Source organism: Oenanthe melanoleuca, chromosome 2 (assembly GCF_029582105.1).
Source record: "Oenanthe melanoleuca isolate GR-GAL-2019-014 chromosome 2, OMel1.0, whole genome shotgun sequence".
Taxonomy (NCBI): domain Eukaryota; kingdom Metazoa; phylum Chordata; class Aves; order Passeriformes; family Muscicapidae; genus Oenanthe; species Oenanthe melanoleuca.
The window spans coordinates 108,428,781-108,451,509 of NC_079335.1; the positions used below are offsets into that span (position 1 = coordinate 108,428,781).

The following is a 22,729-nucleotide window of genomic DNA, read 5'->3' on the forward strand; positions in this document are numbered from 1 at the left end:
TAGTTGACATTTTGTTGACACTGAATGCACTGATTTTTTTTTTTTTTTTTTTTTTTAATCTTTCTGGTAGCTTCTTTTAGAATAAAAGAGGAATCCACAAGTGTAATTCAAATGAAGCTTATTTCTCTTAATGATTTTCTTTTTAAGAAAATCCAGCTAGGCAGTAGATAATCTTGGTTGCCTGAAGAAGCTGCTGGGATATTAATGGGGCTCAACTTTCCAAATATACCTGCCAGAAGAAATAAGCCTTGCTTTTACAGAAGTTACAAGATGAGAGTTCCTTTATCAGTGCTATCAAAATTAATTCCAAAATCTTCTTTGACTGGTCTAGATTTTTATTTAAAAAAAAAAAAAATCTGTAATTTTATATTATAACCTCTGTCTCTTAGTCAGAAGCTGTACCCCAAAGGAATGGAGAGAGCTTTTGGCTAACTCTCAGTGTAATATAGTAGATGCACCAACCAAACAAATTGTGAATTGACCTCTGGTCTGAGACAGAAAATGCTATTAAATGGCTCACCTTGAGGAGCAGCAGACTCAGCTGCTTATATTATCTAGTATTGTTTAAAAGGAAAAGATAATTTTAGGAATGTGGATCAGCAGTGATTTTAAGAAGAAAACAGAGATGTTATGTTGGGGCAGAGTGGGTTGTGGGTGACTGCTGAGGAATCTTTCCCATACAGCTGCCTGCCCATGGCAGCAGTTTCCTATCAGCATGACCAAGTGGCTGAGTGTTTTTAGTGATAACTGTGCTAACTCTCAGCACAACATTTAGGCACTTGGCAGCTGTGCATCAAGTGGCATCATTAACAAACCAGTGACAGGATTTTATATGTTTATGAAGAAATGTGTGGATCTTTACAATTCTCTGGAATAATGAGGTTCATCTAATACAATTTTCTTTGAATAGTTAAGCATTCTTGAGGGATGTAGAAAGTTTTGTAGCTGAATTTTGTTGCCATAGGTGATTAAAGTAAAACTTCTTGGTCTGTTTCTGTCAGGGTTTTAGGAATGCAGAGTTCCTTCTCTGGTGAAATAAAGTAGAAGCCAAAGATTATCCTCTTTAGATAATATGTTGGTGTTTACTTGCTTTGGTTTATTTAGGGCGTTTCCTGCTTCCAAATGGGGTGGGGGTATTGTTTGAGATACTGCTTAAACTAGTTCAGAAAATAAAAGATTCTGTGACAGAGATGATTTTCTTGTGTGTTCCTTGCCTGTTATTCCTTTAGAGTTCTGATATAGGACTCATGAAGTTAAAGCCTGTTACCTTTACTAAATGAAGCAACCTCTGAGAGTGAATTGCCAGATCAAGCAATTTTGTCTCTTATTTTCCATATTAAAAAAAAATTATAATTATATTTTTAAAGTTATATAAAAGTCTCTAAATTTTAGCTAGTTTTTTTTTTTTTTGTCTGTCCACCTGAAACATCAGATGGAAGGGATAAGGGCTGAGTTGCACAGAACTGTTCTCAGTTTAATGATAGTTGATGTAAAATGCTCCTGTGCATCCCCTAGTGTACCACTTTGGACTTTTTGGCATAAGCTGTGTTACAATTTCAAGGTAACTTTTATGGTTTTTCCTTAAAGCACAACAGAAAAAATCTGGTGTGAAATATGCCAGAGGTGCACTCTTCAGACCTGTGATGTGAACTTGGTCTCTTGGCCCCATAAATGGGACCCTGCTTTCTTCATGTAAGGTTTAATAATTTTGAAATTCTTTTCAAGAAATACTGAAATTAATTAGTTTGAATCTTATAGTAAATTTAGTTGTAATAAACTCAATGTCAAAGTAGAATAAAGGTGTGAATCACTTTAATGGGTGAACCACTACTCCAGTTCAACTAATTGTCATTTTGGGTGTCAGAATTCCTTGTCTGAGCTGACAAAGCTCCTGACTGCAGTCCAAATGATTCCTCTGAGAGCCAAATTCAAATAGGTAACAGGCTGTTTTTATGTGGGGTCTGAAAGGGAAGGAATTATTTTCTTTGGACCTAATATTTAGTTAAGAATTATTTTAAAAATTGTTCTGTACTGAGATCTGGAATATAGCCTTCTTCATGTGATTTTTATGCCTTAAAATGCCATGCCAGCTGATTCTTCCCATCCTGTGCTCTCTGCTTTCCTGTCCCTAACTTTCCCCTGCCTGTGAGCATGAGCAGCTGTACGCATGCTCCAGATTGAAGTGTCTTTTTAATAGGATTGAAGTTTGAGCTCTGTAGGATTGAGCCTTTAGCTCTGATTATCTAACTGCTAAACCAGGTTTTAATTGTGATAGTGATTGCAAGGGCAGTCAAGTCCAGGTTATTAAAGATATTTTGGTCCCCTGGATGATCTGAACCTTGATGTTTTCAACTGTAGCAGGGAACTGTTCTATTTAGAGGAGGTATTGAATTGCTTAATTTTATAAGTTTATGTATTTTTTTCCCATTTCTTCAGGTGATAGTTTTTTTTCTATCAAGCTGTAATTTGTTTTTTATCTGTATGTAAGTATATATCCTAATACAACTTTAGAGCTATTACAGAATGTATTAGAGATGCTAAGAAAAAAAATTTAAAAATGCTCATGCAATTTTAGAAGCTACACTGGATAAAAGAAATGATTTCTAATTCAATATTGCCTTTATTTATCTGTGTCTCAGCAGATGTGCCCAGGTTTGTGGATTGTTTCCTAGTATAATTTGTTTCTAGTGTTTCCTAATTCCTTTTTGTAGTTGACAGAAATCTGTATAATTGATGTGGGGAGATGAGCTTAGCCATGAACATACAGTGCTAGCCACAAGTGCAGTAATGGAAGAACAAAAGATGAGGATGGGAAAGTAATGTTTGTAGAATTACAGATGGTCCCTTTTCACTGTTTAGCACAGACATTACAGGGTTTTTCAATGTGCTCTGCTTTTTGTACTTTGCATGATTAAGTACTTTTCAGGCCGAAGAGCACAGTGAATGGCCTGTAATGATTTAGCTAAATTAATCTCTAGGCAAAGATGGTACCAGTTAATCCATTCACTATGCAGACAATCTAAAAAATTAAATCTGAGGTAATCAATTGAAGGTATATTTAGGGATAACCAAGGGAATGTATATTTAAGGATTAAATGTACAATTAGACTAAAAGTAGAATTAAATGACCCTAAGCCTGCTATAGAGCACTGACAATGACTAAGATAATCTAGCTAATTTTGATTTTTTTTTTTAATTTTTTGCTAGCTTTCTGGAATAGCTACTGTGTCAGCAAACAGTCCTCTTGTAAAACTGTTTATGCAAATAATTAATAAAAATTTTATCACCAGTCAAACCCACTGCATATTCTTGAATCACTTCTACCTCCAAAATGCTTGTGCTCCAGCTGCTATCTATATAATTGAGAGTTATACTCTGTGTAAAAAAAAAACCTCCTTTATTCCAAATCTGCTTCTAATTTGAATAAACATGAGGTTCTGATTCATGTGGCATTCCATAATTACTAGTGAGAAGTCAATGAAATCTAATCATTGGAGTATAAAGAACTTGGGTTCCCTTGCAGTAAGGCTTAAAAATTAACTTTAAGTGGATCAATTGCATACTCTCTTCAATATAAAACTTGGGCCCCTTGCTAAAGGAACTCTGAAGTCAATGTTAATTTTATTTCAGGATTGTGTGCCCATTTGTTATGTGCCAGTTAATTTGCTTTGTGCTATCAGTTTTATTTCTTAGTATGTGTATATATGTGGGCTTGGTGATACTGCCCATTGGAAATCTTGCTCATCTCAATAAGACTGTCAATTACTTAACTGGACTAAGTTGGGCTCAACTCTTTTACAGGGAGAGTTTGTCTCAGGTTAGCATTGCTTTATCTTGCTTAGTGAATCATCCAAACTGGCTTCAGCTGTTCTGTCTGGTCTTGCTAGAAAAAGACCTGGGGTTTTCAGCTTGTGGTGATGAACTGTAGTGGTTCTTTATTTGAAAAGCCTAGAATGTGGAAATAAATCCCAGATGTGATAACAGAATTTAATTCTAAAATCTGTCCCAGAGGAGAAGTTGGAAGGAGCAGGTAAAAAAGGCAGAACTTTCCTACATTAATAGAGAGTTTGAGATGGACAAAGCAGTTGATTCGTCAGACTGAGAACAATTCTTGGAAGCTTTCAAGCAGAGTTCCACTGACCTCAAGAAGTTAGACATATAAAATAAGACAATTTTCTAGACCAAATTTGTTTCACATGCACATTGAATGTTCTCCTGCTATGATTTATAATGATTCAATTTTCTTTTGAAAGACCTAAGGATTTTTTGTTTGGATTTTTTTATTTTTTGTGTGTTTATCAACAATATGAAATGTGTGTAGTGGATGAGCAGTGAAACTGCAGGAAGAGTCAGGGTGGTTTAATAAATGTGTTGTCTTGGGACAAGACTGTTAGTACTGCTTGGATTAACATGTCTTTACCATTTCTGTCCTCTTACAAATATGCTGACATGTGACACTGTGTACAAGAAATACCACTCTGAGAACTGGATTTACATATAGATTGGTATTGCAAGACCAGATGATTGTAAAGGTTAAATTTGTGGTTGTCCATCTTTTTGTGCCCTCTTTGCATATGTGAGTGGTGTATTATTGACTAATGTGGCAGTATTTTTCTGCTGTAAATTTGCTTAGCTAGCATACAAAGTGACATAAAAGAGAATTACAGCTGGCTAAATGACTTCAGCTCTGTTACTTCCTAACTTTTCAGTTACTAGGCATTGCAGGCAGAATCATAATGGAATCACAGGGTACTCTGGCTTGAAAGGGACCTCCAGAGCTCCTGCAGCTCAACACAGTGAGAGCAGCGCTAATCAGGTCAGCTTGTCCCATCCTGAACACCTCCCACAGGGGGGACCCCACAGCCTCTCTGCACAAAATCTTGCAGTTTCTCTAGGGATTTTGTCAGTGGGAGCAAAGGGTTGTTGAATAAGGAAGGGCATCACACTCAGTGTGTTATATTGTCTGGTGAGCAGCTAAAAGGGCCCTGCCTTCTGGGACCCTTACCAGAAGGTATTTGTCCTCCCTTTCTTCCCAGGAATATGAAGTCTGGAGAGCCTGCTACTTCAGGTGTTTCCCCAAGAATCTCATTCTAGAGAGGATGCCTTGTTATTACAAGGGGGTGTAATAAAGTGACACAGGGGAGTGTCTATGAAGTGTAGCTCTTTGGCAGGCTTTCAACCATGCTGCTCTCCTGCACTGACCTGCAGCTCAGTGCAGTCTTTTGTCTTTAGCTCCCCAAAAGTTATAACCATGCAACTTTCAGGGCCCTTGTAGAGTCTGAAGTTCTGCCTGGCAGTGACTAGAATCTGTCCTGCTGCACTCTGTGGTTTGTAAGCTTTTACACTTACTTTGGATAGTGTCAGATACTCTTTGTTGCCATTTGCAAATTTATTTGGCAAAATAAAACTGAGTATGTTTCAGGAAATGGTTCTTCACAAGTCTCTGTATTGCATTACATAGAGGTTTTGTTAAAATTGTTTATGATGTGGTACTGTCTATCTAAGGGTTGTGATTTATGCTAGCAGTCAAGGTTTTTTTGCTTTAATTTAGGGCAAGTCTGTGGGGCTTTTCTCTTTGTGCATTTTTGTTTTAGAGTCTCATGTTACTGTTTCTTTCTGATGATACCAGTGATGAAATGTATTTATTCCCAGTTCTTACTGAATTTGTGCAATACTACAAAGTCCTCTTGTATTTCAGATTAAACAGTTCTGTACTTAAGTAGCTCTCATTTCATGGAAGGTGCTCACAAGCATGTGTGGGCTGGTACTGATACCTAATCTTTCCCTGTGGAGTCTGTGTGTTGGGAATTAGCTGCTTTTCAGCCTGTTTTCAGAATTGACTGCCTTAAGTTTATGAAAATCGATTTTTTGCAAGAGGAGTTGTCTTATAAAGAGAATATGAACATGGCAGGAAAGAGTGGTCCAGCAAACATTATTTGGTGCATAACAGGATTGTAGTGCTGTAGGTAACCCAAATGAGGAGCTCTGTTTAACAGGATATTTAGTCACTGATAGATTCTTTATTTTTAGACATAATCTCTTTCAGAGTTAGCTTTAAGAATTTTTTCTGAATGCTTGCACAGGCTATACTGCAACGTAAACATAGATGTTCTTTGTTCCATGTTACATGCATTTGTTCCTATTCTTTAAACAAGAAACCAGTCCTTTTTCTTCTAAAATCTCTTATTATCTAGTCCTCATCACTGCTACATTGTTATGTTCAGCCCTAAATATAGTCAGAGGTCAAACACATCTGCAATGTGGGAAGGTTTCTCAGCTTGTTCTTTAATGATTAAAAGACTTCTGTTCCCAGACATACTCCTGAAAAACATTAACAAAAAGCATTAGTGCAGTTCTCTAAATGGTCAGTATCTGGATAATGTGCTTGTCTCCAGATGCCTGGCAGATTGTTTCTGTTGAGAAAAAAAAAGATTGCAGACCTGTTTGTTACCCAAGGTAGAGGTTTTGTGATTGTTTTCTTTGCTTGCATTGTCTGTGTGTCAGCCTGTCTATGCAGCATTAGTGTCAAGGTTCATTTCTGCTTTGCTTGCTTGCTGTGCAGTGATGGGATACCTCCTGAAGAAGGATAGGTATTTCTTGGTTCAGTAGATGTCTCTGTTATTACATGTTGTATCCAATTAATCTTGTGTGATAGACAGATTGCCACACTTTGATCCTTGTGTTTGTCCCTAGCTGAGAGATTTTCTGAACATCAAGTGTGTTTAGCATATTCAATGAAAAACAACCCCAAGCAACAAACTACAAAATACATACAAATTTTCCACACACACAAAAAGGAGATGTTTTAATCACTGATGTTTGTAGTTTGAAGAATTTTATTTTCTGTGGAAACCTGAATTGCCAAACACACAAAAAAAAAAATTGGCAAGAAATTAATTTCTGGGTACTCTAGATATTCTTTCCTGATGTAAGCTTTTTCTACCAAATAATACCTGGTTTGACCTGTTAGTGCTGAATGATGTGTCCACAGTTACATAAATGCTTTGACCCCACGCTGTCAGAGCACAAACTTGGGTACAGCAGTTACCTATTCAGATAGATATGCCTGAATTATTTTTCTTGGCATACATAATTTAAGGTAAGTAGAAAATCTGCCTATTATACCATTTTTCCTTTGTTATATGAAGGAGAAAGTAACTGTCTTGGTGATTGGTTCTGTATGTAGATAACAAAAAGAAAGTGATGTTTTTGCTTGCCATAGTGGTGGTGTGTGTTAGTTACAGTGTATTCACTTTTTCATTGTAAAATCTTTCTTATTTAATTCTTATCCTCTATTACTTGCTTCAATATTTTAAAAGTTAGCTTCAATTTTTGTTCATCATTGTTAGAGCTAAGCTCTAATGACAAAATGTTAGAAGTGTGACTGTGAGTGTGTGTTTTGGGGTTTGAGAAGGGTGGGTTCCCCTGGATTAGAGGAAACAGCTTCTGTGAAATACTCAGAGTAAATTTAAAAAATGCAGCTGAGATGAGCCTGCCTATTTTGCTACCTTTAAGAAACCTTTTCAGGATGAAATGAAGGTGTACACAGGTAATAAGTTTTGCTCTCTAAGTTCTCCATTTAAGATCTGCGTTGCTTCTGTGCTCATTACGTGGCCTTGAAAACATAAAACTTTGAACATTGAACAGTCTTAAGTCTCTTTGAAAGTCACTGTAACTTTGGTATCCAGCTGCCAACATTACAGTGGGCATTTGGGATGTGAGGTTTTATCTTTGATCTGCTAATTCTTTGCAGTGATCAGTCACAGATGCCACCTGAAGCAAAGCATAAATAAGACAGTAAGATGGAGGGAGGCCAGGGCTCAAGAAATGACTTGACTTCACCACCACTTTTTCCAGCTCCATTTTTCACCTTCTATTGCTTACATTGTGTGGTGATAAATGTTGAGAATAGTATTTTCTAATCTATATTTTTTAATTTGAGCTGTTCTTGAAGAATTGAAAATCTTATGGAGATACAGGAGTTTGTTGGATATTAAAAAGTGCTACTGCCTTATAGTATAGGCTTGATAATCTGTAAATGACAATGCATTTCCAAGTTAGAGAAAAAGTGAGTCATGAGGATGATTCCAGGAATCAGTCTTCATAGTGGGTAGTAAATGTGTTTTAGACTGTTTTGTTTCAAGATTTAGGTTGAAGTAAATGAAGTTCCTATTTAGTTTCTATTAATTTCAGTTTTCTATATGAGACTGATTTTTCTTTCAAAGCCTATACTGGATTTATGTGGTGAGATGTTGGTAGTGGGGGGGCTACAGGGGTGGCTTCTGTGAGAAGCTCTGGAAGCTTCCTCCATGTTTGACAGAGCCAATGCCTGCTGGCTCCAGGATGGACCTGCTGCTGCCTGAGGCTGAGCCCATCAGAGATGCTCATAGTGCCTCTGTGATAACAGACTTAAGAAGGGAGAAAACAGGGAACCTGCACTACAGCATCAGAGAGAGAATGTGAGAGAAGCTGCAGACACCAAGGTCAGTGAGGGGAAGGACATGAAATGGTCCAGCTGCCAGAGCAGACATCCTTCTGCAGCCCTTGGTGTGGGCCATGGTGAGTCAGGCTCTCCCTCTGCAGCTGTGGAGGATCACAGTGAAGCAGATACCTACCACAGCTCCTGGAGGACCCTCTTCTGGAGCAGGGACCCTGTGGAAGCTTATGCTGGAATAGGTTCCTTGTAGGATCTGGATCTATGGATCTGTATGGAGAGAAGCCCATGCTGGAGCAGGTTTGCTGGTAGGATTTGTGATCCCATGGGGGACCCATGCTGGAGCAGGCTGTGCCTGAAGGATTGCATGCTGTGGAAGGGACCTATGCAAGTGGAGTTTGTGAAGAACTGCAGCCCATGGGAAGGACTCATGCTAGTGAAGTTTGTGGATGACTGTCCCCATTGGGAGGGAGTCTATGCTGGAGCAAGGGAAGAGTGGATCACAGTTCCCTTCAGGCAAGGTGTGAAGTACTGACTGCAGCCCCCATTCCCTGTTCCCCTGCACCACTGTGGGGAAGCTGGTAGGAAGTACTGAAGTTAAGCCTAGGAGGAAGTGGTGGTGTTCAAGATTTATTTTCTCATTACCCTACTCTTGTTTGATTGGTAATAAATTGAACTAATTTCCCCAAGTCATATCTGTGTTAACCATGAGATAATGGGTGAGTGATTTCTCCCTGTCCTTAATTCAACCCATGAGCTTTCCATTGTATTTTCTCTCTCCTGCACAGCTGAGAAAGGGAGTGAAAGAGAGCTTTTGGTGGGCACCTGGCTCCTAGCCAGGGACAGCCCACCACAGGCAGTAGCATGACAATATGCTAGTCTATAATAAGTACAACTTGCTGCACAAGCTACATTTGGTCAGCACTAATGAGGGATGGGTACAGTAAGCATTTTCTGCTTTTCTGCCAGGTGCATGCTACAGTAAGTGCAATTAAATGTGTGGTGCTCAGTGGAAGAAGAGAAGTGGCACATGCAAGTTAGTGTAGTGTTGTCATTTCTGATCCAGTGACAAGCCCTGCAAGAAGCTAACAGCTCATTATATGCTACTACTTTGGGGTGTTCCTGCTGTATGTGCTTTACAAAAAGAATTCTAACTTTAGTATTGGGACTGGTGAAAATCCTAGGGGGCCAATTTCTCACATAAATGTAAGCATGCTAAAGCTCCCTGACCTTGTGGAATTATATTTAATCTAACACCCACAGAAAACCTGCTTGCAAGCTCTCAAGTTACACAAATGCGAGTATAAATGATGCTTGCAAAGCTATGCTGATATTGAAGGAAATCTTGACTTTTATATGCACTAATAGGGACCAAAGATAATTAGAGGACTCTGCAGAAAATATGACAGTCCTTGTCTAGTCTGAAAATGCTAATTCTGTTTAATATTGCTTCTAACTTATTCTGTCATTCTGTAGATGCAGACATGCTTTGTAAATAGGTTTTTGTTTTACAGTCTTTTGCATTTTTTTGAGCACAGAAGGACTTAAAGAATGCTTCCCTTGGAATATTACAAAATGGTATATTTTTATCTGGATGTTTTAAGTTCCTAAGATTGATCCTCTTGCTCCTGACTACAGTCCTTTTTATAGTACATAAAAATGTTTTTATGCCTAAATGAAGATTCTTAGAGTACTTTTTTTGTAATTATATGAAGATTATGAGATCCTCAGTGTGTCCCTGATGTACATGGATATACATGTCCCTGATATCCCAGGATATACGTGGTCTCTGCTTACTACCATGGTGGAGAAAAGGCTGAATTACTCTGTGTCTTCTTTACCTTGGCCTTTCTGGTAACAGACTTCGAGATCAGAGGGAAAGTCTGGAGGTAGACTGACCCTTGGTGGAGGGAGAACAGGTTAGGCAGCCCTTAAGCTGCACATATACAGCTCCAGGTTCTCTAACAGGTTATGGAATTTGGGAGAGGTTTGTGTGGACTAGAGGAAAGTGAATGACATTCATTTTTTTTAAAAAAGGGCAAGAAGAGACACGCTGGGTGTTCTGGTAGCATCTGGGGAGATGTAGGTTTGTCAATCCTTGGGAAGGTGGTGAAGCAACTAACCCTGGAAGATATCTCCAAATGCATAAAGGGCAAGAAGGCAATTAGAAGTAGTCATAACAGACTTACAAAGGGAGAATCATGCTTAATGAACCTGAAACCCCTCTACAATGGAAGTGACTAGCTATGGGGAGAGCAGTGGATGTTGTTTGCTTTAATGTTGGTGAGGTTTTTCACCCTATCTTCCCTAACATCCTCATAGACAAGCTGACAGGGTATGGATTAGATAAGAGAACAGTGAGAGCCCAGAGGGTTGTGATCAGTGGTACAAAGTCCAGTTGGAGGCCAGTCACTAGTGGTGTTCCCCAGGGGTCCATACTGGGGCTGGCACTGTTCCATGTCTTCATTAATGACCTGGATGATGATGCAGAGTGCTCTCCTGGGAAGTTTGTAGGTGATGAAAAGCCTGGGAGGAGTGATGACCCAGGGGGTTGTGCTGCCATAGAGAGAGAAATCTTGGCAGTCTGGACAGAGAGGAGTCTCTTAAAAATAAACTCAGGCAAGTGGCAAGTCCTGTATCTGGAGACATTTGAGAGTAAATTCTTGTATCAATACAGGCTGGAGGCCACCTGGTTGGAAAGCCGTTCTTCAGGGATCTTGTGGGGACAACATGCTGACCATGAGCCAACAAAATCATTTTTGTGGCCAGTAGCTTTCTGGGCTGCTCTGGGAAGAGTGTTGCCAGCAGGTCGAGATCCTTCCCCTCTACTTGGCAGAGGTGAGGCCACATCTACAGTGCAGCATGCAGTTCTGGGCTCCCCAGTGCAAGAGGGGCATGGGCTTACTGGGGTAAGTCCAGCACAGGCCCACAAATATGATGAAGGTTCTGGAGCATCCTTCCCATGAGAGCCTCTGAGAGAGCTGGGACTGTTCAGCCTGGAGAAGGCTCAAGGGTATCTTACCAATGTTCTCATGGAATGAAGAACAAAGAGACAGATTTTTCTCAGTAGTGCCCAGGGACAAGACAAGAGGCAGCGGGCACCTGGAAATGAAACTGACCACCAGAAAATGCAGTTCTGCTGTGAGGAGCGTTGAACACTGCCATGGGTTGCCCAGAAAAGTTGTGGAGTCTCCATCCTTGGAGATAATCAAAACTCAGCTGGACACCATCTTGGGCAACTGGAAAGAAGATACCAAGAAGTCTGTTCCAGTCTAAATGAGACTGATTCTATTACTTTCTTCCTTTTTCAAAAAACTAACCAAGATGAGACTCAGGTCATTCTTGACAGTATTGTTGCATTGTATGGTTTGTGAAATATGTTGGAAAATGAAGCTCTGAGCTGTGTATCTGTATTAATTACCTAACAGTTAATTTCCAGCACAGCAGTTAATTTGAAAAAGTAATTTGTGGAAGAAGCTGTAGAAGGACAGAGACACATTTGCCCTTTCACAGAAAAATAGCTTTTGACTCTGTGATTCTAACTCAGGCACGTCAAAGTGTCTTTTTCCTAAAAGCATTTTTTAAAATGCAGAATGTTTCCTTCAGAAACAATTTCTTCCCCGTACAGGTTTCATCTGTTAAAAAAGAATCAGCATGTTTTCTGATGGAGACTGCTGACTAGAACATCCGTTCTGTGTCCCAGCAGATGACCTCTCTAAATTAATCGATCCCAGCTCTAATGAGGTGACCTGTTTAAAATAGCTCTATGCCGGTGTGTATTTTCATGTCTTTGGCATTTAAACTTTGAAGTGCATCTCTTCCTGGGATTTTTAGAAATAGTCTTCTATTCTCTCTTCAGGTTTTTCCAAAAAACGCTGTTGCTTCAGCCCAGTATTGGAAACTGATTTTGATTAAAATGATTTTAAATATAAGCCCCTTTTTTTGTGGTTGTTTGTAACTGGTTCAGTATTGGATTTCTCAGGGTCAGCACCTAAACTGGGCTGTGCTGTTCGTTCTCAGGCTGGGCAGTGCACAGCTCAATAGCTTTTACATTATGCTCTGACCACCCAGGGGTGGAGCAGATTGCCACTTTCCTAGGTCAGTTTTGCAGTTACATTTTACAGGACGAGGTGAAAAAAAAAGAAAAAGTCTGTGTCTGATGATTCAGAAAAGCTGCCGTTAAAGGATAATCACTCCACATAATCCTTTGCATTCTGCTGAATGCTTATGCATTGGATACTACTAAACTGCATGCTATTTTCATGGAAATAAAAAAATTTAAAGAATGGACTTTTATGACACTTTAAACATACACTAGCTTTGTATTTTGTGGCTGGGTGTCCACGCCCACGATGTTGAGCTTGCATGTTGGTTTAAGAAAATGTGTTAGTTAAAGAAATATGTGTTAAAGTTAGTTTATGTGCTCCTAAAAACCTATTTAATAGTTATGTAGAACAGCTAATGAGGAGAGAGGGAAATATAGAAAGGATATTGCTTTCTGAAGATGATTACTCCTCTGTTCCTGTAGCATAAATTGTTAACTGCTTCTTTAAATTCTTTTCCTTGGAAAGTGAGAAAAGAGCAGTTGTCTGCATGTCATTCACTGAAGGTCACTACTGTGTTGATGACTGTAAAAACTGAGTTGTGGTTTTTTTTGTGACCTTGCACAAGTCCTTAGAATATGTATAGTTAAGGTAATTAAAGTTTTAGTCTTTACGGAGTGCTCATTAAATACAATATATCCTAATGTTACATAGTACTCATCCTCTGTGATGAGCAGAAAGGCTTTGATTTACAACAATGCCAATGCTACTTTCCTGAGCATCCCAAATGTCCATAGGGTGGCTTGCTCTGACTGTGGATCTTTTGCAGGGTAGCAGAGAGAGGTAATTTCACAGAATATTCTGAGTTGGTTGCTATTTTGTTGGTAACAATTAAGAGGCAAGGAAAACCTATTTCATCAAGAAAGAAAGGATTTCCTGGCTCTGGGTGAATGTACAATCTTTGGGAGAAAAAGCAAATTCTTAATATATAATTTATTCTGCAGATGGGTAATGGGTAACTTGTTTGTTTTTCTGATGCTGTTAACAACTTAAGGATACGCAGCTGTTACGTGTTCGTGTAAAGGGACATTACCTGCTAGCATGTTCTCTTTGTGTCCTTTTCTGCCTCTCACAAATTGGTGCCCGTTCCCCTCCCTGCTGGAGAAGCGCCGATCAGGATATCCTCTGGGAACAGCAGCACCATTTCCCAGTTGGAGCTGCGTGCGTTTAAGCTCACTGATCTCAATGCCATGTGACTGGAAATGCAAGGAGCAGATTGCCATCCGGTGCACACTCTCCAACCCATCACATAGCAAAAAAAAAAAAAAAAAAAAAAAAAAAAGTGGAAAAAAAAAGAGGGGGTGGGAGTGAGGAGGGGAGGTTCCCTTGCTTTTTTTGTAGCGCTGTTAATTCCTGCTGGAGCTTGTTTGCCGCAAGCTCGGTTCATGGCAGTAACAGAGGCAGCAGAGCCTCTTCGGTAGCTCAGTGCTCTCAATGAGGTCAAGCTGGATCAAAGGGAAGCCTCCTGTGGAAGCACCTACTGTAAGTTCTGATACTGCTTTTTCCATGCTACCTCCAAATGAATCACAGCCTGTACCACTGAGCCAGGCTTCGGTGCTTTATCCTTCCCCCACTGATCATTTTGTGTGAGCTTGTCAGGTTTTGTGTTAATTGAACTTGTCAGTGAGGCGTCAGTTGGGTAATAATGCTGTGCATTTTGGGAGAAAAGGGCTTTTCGGTCTCTCCTTTTATTTTCAGGGGGAGTGGGAAGAAGAAAGTGTGGTTTTGTCCTTTTGAAAAGCTCCAAGCTGTTGAGGTTACAGCTCACCAGATTCTGTTTTATGTAATATACATATTCTACTTTCTAAATAAAGCAACTGTAAAGTGTCTTGCAGATGTCCTTGGGTTTCACCAAATAGCTATTCTTTTACGAGTAGCTACCTAAGCATTTAAGTAATTAAAAAAAAAGAGAAAGTACTTTATTCAAATCATGTAGTCCTCTGTAGTAACTGAATTTCAAAGAAACTTCCCTAGCACAAGCTGCAGTTCACCTGAGGGGTCTCTAATGTGATCATTCAGAAATATTCCTTTGAAACCTAATTCTGGATATCAGCTGGTTTTAGTGAAACTTTTCAGTTGTGTGGGCTTCCACAGTGAGATGAAAAATTTCTTGTTTTATGTAATGAACTAGCTGTTCCTGCAGAAATGCAATTTAGCATGAAAGAATGCTAACTTTTGCAGAGAGTGTTGTCTCATTTACAGCATGGAATCTTTGGGCAGTAATGACATGCTGGGCTGTAATTTTTCATCTACATAACCCAATTTTTTTTTCCCTTGAAGTACAAAAAACTTACTTGAATACATATCTGGAAGGCTTGCAGAGTGGTTTCAACTAATTGAACAAAGTAACTATCACCTGTTTGGATTATTGTTAGTTATACGTTGTGAACCCTGAGGAAAAATAAAATATCACAAGTCATTATCCCTTTTACTGTAAAGTTCCTCTTGAAGGGACTGGCATGGTGCCTGTCTATTGATATTCAGCTTGTATTTTTGGAAACTCAGCAGCACTTGCATTGTGCTGTGAGGTGATGGAGTGTTGCAATGGTTATAAAGAGTTATGGCACTGCTTTACTTCCCAAACTCTGATGTCTATGGGTTTTTTTCAGAAGTGTGTTCTTTAATTATAATTGTCTTTTTATGTTCTTTAGTTAATGTCTTGGCTTTCTTAAATATCTAACATTGAAATTGGATAGAGAAAGGGAAAAAAAAAAAACCTGTGAAATCGGGTCATGCAGCACCTATGTATGACATGAATATTTGCTGGGGAGATTTATGAAACAAACCTGAAGACTAATTTTCAACTGTGTACTTCTGTTTAATGAAAAGATGACTCGTTACTTAAATATGCTGTGAGTTTTATTTGACATGACTGCAATATAAATATGAGAAGAGAATGTGTAAATTAGCATCTTGTACTTAGTACTCTTATTCTGAGGAAAGGATCAAAATGCTTTATGAATCCATCACTGGATTTTTAAATTTATTTTGACTTTGTATCTTTTCTTGGTTTTAACAGAGGCTGTCTTCAGTTCCATCAACACAGCTCCATTTTTAAACATATATATTGGGGGGAAAATACCCATTCTGTATCTTTTTGTTCAGATGGTGACATTTCTTTTCATTTCAGCATTCAGCTTCTGAGTTGATCCTAGTTGAAGATGAAATGACAGATACTGAAGATAATGAAGAGGAGGATTTAGGAGTCATGGATGATCAACGTAGTGTAATTCTCCACCTCATCTCTCAGCTCAAACTTGGAATGGACCTTACCAGGGTATGAACACTGTGTATCTTTTTATTTGCTTGCTATTGTTTTTTTCTTCTCATCCTTCTGTGTGTTTGTGTGCACAGCTGGTCTTATGAGTGTGTTTTGCCCCTGTGGACAGTGAAGTTTTCTTCTTTATAAATGAAGTGTGGTCCCAGAGAGCTGTGGAGTGCTGTCTCTTGCTAGGCAGACGTCCACATGGAATAACCTTGTCAGATGTTTTAGAGATGGAGGGGGAGGGAAAGAAAAAAGAAGAAGAAAAAAAATCCTCCAAAACTCTTGCTTATTTTCTTGCAAGTCTTTCAGAGTAACCATATGCTGTGTGTGTAACTCACTGTGTGCACTGGGGGTTTGAGGAACAATAATGGCAATTGTATTGGATGAAGGATATACATTCTCACATAACCGCTTTGTGGATTGGATTCCATTTAGTTGCAAGTCAGCTTCAAAAAACCCCATGATGGTAAAGAAATTACAGTCTTCAGTGTATCTGTTCTTGTCTGTGTTGAGCAGCTCACTAATTTAACTTTCTCTGCATTCTTCTGGTCCTAGAACCGGTATTGTCACAAGCTTTTCCATACTGATACAGCAAAGAAATTACAGTGTCTGAGAAATTTTCCCTTAAGTCTAACTCCTTAGAGTTTTGGAAATGATGTAGAGCGAGGGATACTTCTTTTTGAATAGTCTTGTATTCCAGTGAAACCTTCTCATGGGGCTTAATAAATAATCAAACAGATTTTTGTAAATATATGGAATATCCGTTCTTTGCACAAGGGTTTTCTGCATAAAAATCCCCCAGATAAAATGCCTATAGTCCACTTTTCACAACTAAGAGCTCATTCTGACACTCTTAACAAGTAATACAAAGTTTGGAAGGACCAGAGAATTTCTCTGGCACAAGCAGTAGTTTTGCAGGATGTTGTTCTCATGGGCATTTTGCTATTCTGAAGAGTTCATCTGCTCTTTTCTTTTCTTTTCTTTTCTTTTCTTTTCTTTTCTTTTCTTTTCTTTTCTTTTCTTTTCTTTTCTTTTCTATCAAAATTTTAACGTTCTTACAAAATAAAGTTTTCTCAATATAGTTTTTTCTGCTTCCTCTGGAACAATTGTCAGTGTTTTAGAATAATTGCATTTTTTAGACTGAGCAATCCTATGTTTTGGTGCTGAGTACCTGCACAGAAATGAGTGTTTTTTTCTAAATAAAATGAAAGTTTCATCATTTAATTTTGAATAATTTATGCCTATCACTTTTTAGTATGTCTGGGGTTATATGCAGTTCATTTTTGGTTTTGTTTTTCTTACATTCTTGCTTTTCTTAGCTTTTCCTTTTTTTCTGTGTTGGTTTTCTAAGGCTGTCTGAGTCTATAATATTCAAACTAGGCTAAGTTTCTCATCCACAGTTCTTGGGTCTTTCAAAACATTTTGTCTTTGGCAACAAACAAGGTTTTTCTTTCCTGATTTTCACTGTCATCTTTTTGTCATGGCGGAGTAGGCAAAGCCCAAAGACACACTGCTAATGTAAATAAGAGAAGTTTAAACACTTATAAGAAAAATACTGAGGTAAATACCTATATGATAGCCTGTTTCTTACATAGGGCTCCTAGAGCACAGTTTTTAAAGATAATGGTAAATGTTGAAATGGAAGAGAAACAGGCATATGGTATAGTTAGATCTGTTTGTACTCTGTGTGATGCATGGATACACATATGATAAGTATTAATGAGACATGCCACATGTGCACATCACTTTTCTGCCCATTTTGAGGATTAAAAAAAAATACAGGACAGCTGGCTGCTTTTTTTATCAACTTTGCTTACTGACATGAGGCCCTTAGGGCCACTGACATGTGACACTAAAGCTGGGTCTGTTGGCTGCACTTCTTCCCATTTTTCATTATTCCTCTGAAAGTCAGATTTCAGAGCACCTTGATGCTCATCACCTTCTGCTGGAAGTGGTTGTGGCACAGCAGTTGCTAATATCAGAGGATGTTTTTACATGTTTCCATTTTCCTGTGCCTTCTTCCCTAGGGCTGTGTCTTTGGTTCATTCTGAGAGCTGTGGATTGCTGCATGATACATGAACAAACAGCTTTTTCTAAGCCCTTGGTGGTTTTGGGTTCTGGATGCATGAGTGTTACCTTCACATTCCATATCACAGGAAACAGCATCCTTTCCTTATGTTAGCCATGGCCTTGCCTGTGCTGACAGCAGTCTCCCACAGTGAAGACAGTCACATTTGATGTTGTGGAGGTGCTTCACTTCTGGAATGTGTCATACTGCTGTGCCTTTTAGTGAGGAGTTAAGGAGTAAAAGCTGTTGTGAAGGAGAACACCTGTAGTGTAGTATCAAATCTGTCTGGGGATTTGCTAGAAGGGGCTGGACACTGTGGTGGCAAAATAGACATCAACAGCTGCTGGAGAGTTGGGTGGGGAGCAGTTCACAGCAGCAGGATGTGGTACACAGCTGATGCTTCAGACTGGAGTAGGACTTTCAACCTCATTTAAAACTAGAATGGCTGGGGAAAAAAATCCAAGTTCCTAAACTGTTCAATCTTCAGACTTAAAAATTGAAAAATAGTGCCAGAACCCACTGACAGCCTTTTTTGGCAAATGGCATCTAATGGATTGCAGTTAATGCTAACAGTTTGTACAGATGGCTGATCACTCCCCTGCACTGCCTCACCTTCCTTTAACAGTTAACATGTGCTGAAAATATAGGGTTGCCATTCTGTGTAAAAGAGCTGCCAGTAATTCTGCAGTGTCAACCTGTTGCAAATTAACATTGTGGTGTATTCATGATGTCATAAGTTTTTACTTTGCTTGCCAGTATTCTTTTACCTTGCAATTTTAAAATATAAGTGGCATGAAAATAGCTTGTTTTATTCCCACAATGACACAGATGACAGTGAAAAGAAAACTTATATGCCTCTAAGAGGATATCTCAGCATGAGGTACCTTGGCAGGATTTCTGAAAAAATTAGGGAATGATGCTGGCACCAGTATTTTTCTTCACAGTAAATAATAGTGGGGATAAATATCTATGTTCTTAAGATGTTGTGCTTGTTTTTCTCAGTTGCATTCAGATCTAATTAAGTGATTCAAACCTAGGAGGTTATGATCAAGTTTTGAACCAGTATTGTCTGTTTTAATCTCAGTGAAAATGGAAGAATGCCTCTTAAACTGCTTTTTCTTCATCTGAAGCCTGAGAAAGAGTAAGAATAGATTATTATAACATTTTAGAATGCAGTGAGGTGATTTTTTTTGCTTCAGACTTCAGCAACTTGATATTTATTCTAGAGAGTTTCTTTTGTCCAGTTGGTTGTCATGCTGGCATTTTCTTAGAGGAGAAAATTAGTCAGTTTTGACTTCTTATGCAATTAAAAAAAAATTCGTAGTCCTGTCCAAAGCCAGTACAAAGAACATAGGTCCTAAGTGTATTTTTCTGGACACTTCATTCTGTCTGGCTGCAGAAGAGTTGAAAACCTCATTCCTATAAAAGCTAGAGTGCTAACAACAGCCCTGTGTTGGCAAGAAGAATGCTGTACACTTGCAAATTTGTTTATTTCTATTTTTCTTATTTCTGCAGAAATCAAGATAGGGCCAATTAAAAAAAATTTGATTGGTATGTTGTTTTTTGTTTTTGTTTTTTTTTTTTTTTTTTGCTATATTAATGTGTGTTGGTGTTGCATACTGAAACTTTGAGGCTATGAGATTATTTAGTAAAAGGCAATGTTTTGTAGGCATATTTTGTAATACTGCAGTTTGTGTAAGCTTTAAAACTCAAGTATTTTTATTTCATTGCTGTGCCTCCTTGTGTGGAAACAATTCAGTTATTCAGTGAATCCTTTCCTGCCACAGTTAGGGATGTCATTTCCAGCTTAGTTGGGCTTTTAAAGCGAGATCATTTGAGCTGGAGCTCAGGCCTTACTCAGATTTTAAATTGATTCTTGAAACTCAGTAAGAGTCTGGTGATTGATCAACCTTGTTTAGTGGCAGTGCTGGTGTAGCTGTGTTAAGCAAAGCACATCTAGGACTTAAGGGAGGAGATACCAAGGCTCTCTGACCACATCAGTGGGATGAAACAATGGCAGTCTTGGTGCTGAGCAATAAAATCTGCACCATCTGAAGTATGGTCTGCAGTTTTCCTCTCCTCCATTTGTGCTAATAAAGGTCACTGTCTTTAGAGAGAGGCTCTTGGACACAGTGAGATGCAGAGTGCTGTTTATTCAAATGAGTTTGCCCTTTCAAGTCTCTGCAGTAAACTCACAAAGGCACTACTGGTATTTCAGAAGTTATGGGAGTTTTTTATATGTTTTGCTGTCACTTTCCCCTCTGGTAACCTGATCTTTTAGGGTACAATTTACATTAAAATGTGATCCTGAATTGAGGATCTCAACTGCTGAATTGCATTTTTTTAAAGATTATATTGGATAATGCATATTTGGTCAGAATGAGAATGCTGCAAGTAAGACGGAATTGTTTAGAGCTGAAAATAAGAAAACTTTACTGGCTTTCCACTTTGCCTGCAAAGTTTTGGATTTCACTTTTGAAAACCAATTTCCTCAGCCTGTCACTGTCACGTCATCAGGACTGTAAGCTGTCTTTAGGACTCAATCTGCCACACATAGTGTAAAATTAAGGTTCTCCATCATTCAGGGCCTCAATAGGTTAGTAGCAGAAGTCATGTGGAGTCCTCAAGGCTTAGAGGGTAGAGTCAGAGGAATATTACAGATGGAACTTTGCTTGATTTATATCTAAACCTGTAAAAATCATTAGCCTGTAAAGGATTGTAGAAATATAAAATGCAGAAAGAGAGCCAGCAAGCAGATAAGTTACCAGACACAGCAGTTCTCTCTTTTTGCAGGGAGGTTCTGTGACTTGCTGAGTAGCTGTAAAGACACTGAGCTGCTGTGACTGGAATTCTTGTTCCTGTTTACAAGTTCTCTTTGAGAAGGGCTGAACGATTAATAAAAGTTTGACAGCTTCTATTTCATTATCCATGGGATCCAAAAGGGCTGATCTTTGCTTTGGCCCCACTTAGAATAGCAAGCTGGGCCAGCAGGGGGGAAAGCAAAAGTGTTAGTGACAAACAGTGGCTCCCTGACTGCTGTAAATAACCCTTTTGGGAAAGGGAAAAAGTAAATGCAATGAAGAATTAAAGAGGATAGCAGAAGAATTGCTGTGATAGAGGGCAGCTGTTGGTTTGCATCTGGCATCATTGAGCCACTTGGGTTCACATAAGATAAATTTGTGTGTGTCAGAATTTCCTTCTGGTCATATGAGAGCAACCTGTGAGAGACCTGCACAATGAGGGGAGCATGGGGGAGAAATAAATTATGTCCTGTAGCCCTTGTTTGCCCTGCAGTGCCCTCCAGGATGTTTCACTGGAAGCTTCTAACAAAGTGTTATTGTGAAGTGGGTGGCTTTGGCAACATCTGCCTTGCTAGAGAAGGCCCTTGAGGCTGTATCCAAATCACCTGGGGCTGGCTCCCTCCAGGGCAGACTGCCTAGTGCTCAGCCCCAGGTTTTTTCCTGGGCCCATGGGAGCCTCTCTATTCCCACAATATAGTTGTAATGCTTTGTGCAGTTTTTGTTTCAACCTGTGTGAAATAAAGCAAAGCCATGCAGGGACCCAGCAGAGTGACATGGCACCATCTGAAACTGAGGGGTGTGCCATGGACTTGGGGGAGACAGGACATCTTAGGGATGGCAAGGGGCTTGACTTGGGAGTTGTGGGGGGACATGAGATACCATGACACTCTAGGGTAAATGGGGAGTGCTTTCTTGCTTGTAGCCTCTTGTGAAGGCTCCTTGGAATGGTTTTATACTTGAAAATAGACTTGAGATTTGGTTGTGGTTGAGGGTGTACCCCTCTCATTTTGGAGGGTTATGATTAGTTTGGTTTGTTGATGTTTGCTGTAAATTAGTTTATATCAAAGCATGTTTTTGTGTCCTGTAAACAAGGAAAACAATGGCTGGTTTGTTAACTGAGAGGGGAGGAAAAGGTGGATTTCCATGTGTGTGGAACAACCCATCCCTGTTGCGTGAGCAGCTCTTGAAAGTCATAATGAAATAGGAAGCAGCTTGCATGGGTATCAAGGCCACTGCTTTTTCCTTCGCTCATTATTTACACTGCAAAGAAAATTAAATTGTCGTGGCACGGGAGGGAAATGCACGATCCCAGAATTTGGCAGGGTCAGAATTACAGCTGTGCTAACTGTTCTCTCTCCCCCTTTCCCCTCGGTAGTGTGATCACAGGGAAATCATATATGCCTTTGTCTGCTTTGCATACAGGTAGTGCTTCCAACATTTATTTTGGAGAAAAGATCCCTGCTGGAGATGTATGCAAATTTCATGGCCCATCCAGACCTGTTTTTGTCAATTGCAGCTGGAGCCACTCCCGAGGAAAGAATTATCTGCTTTGTGGAGTATTATCTAACAGCTTTTCACGAAGGCCGAAAGGGAGCAGTTGCCAAGAAGCCCTATAACCCAATCATTGGTGAAACCTTTCATTGCTCGTGGGATGTGCCTAAAGATAAAGTGAAAGCTTTCAGAACTAACGGTGCCTCCACGGCCTCTAAGGACTCAGCCAGGGAGCTTGGCCAGGAGCAGCACACGTGCTACAAGCTGAGGTTTGTAGCTGAGCAAGTGTCTCATCATCCACCAGTATCCTGCTTTTACTGTGAGTGCAAAGAGAAGAAAATGTGTGTGAACGCTCACGTGTGGACCAAAAGCAAGTTCATGGGCATGTCAATAGGTGTTTCTATGGTAGGTGAAGGTAAGAAATGTGCTTTTATTCTGCTTTTTTTTTGAGCTAATTTTTTCTGAGTGTCAACAGAAATCCTCTCCCTCTGACCTTTCATTTTAACCTTATGACTGTTTGCTTTTGTGAAGTTTGAAGTTAAAACTGTAGGGTTCACATAACCTTTT

The 22,729-nt window shown here is 39.3% G+C and overlaps 1 protein-coding gene across 1 annotated transcript in view; it reads left to right on the forward strand.

The window, feature by feature from the left end:
• Nucleotides 1-22,729, forward strand: part of OSBPL10 (oxysterol binding protein like 10) — a 112,259-nt gene that overhangs the window by 74,057 nt on the left and 15,473 nt on the right. Inside the window, exons 7-8 of the mRNA XM_056483148.1 lie at nt 15,668-15,814; nt 22,094-22,577. Coding sequence (XP_056339123.1) covers nt 15,668-15,814; nt 22,094-22,577 — 631 coding nt within the window. The remainder of the gene's footprint in view (nt 1-15,667; nt 15,815-22,093; nt 22,578-22,729) is intronic.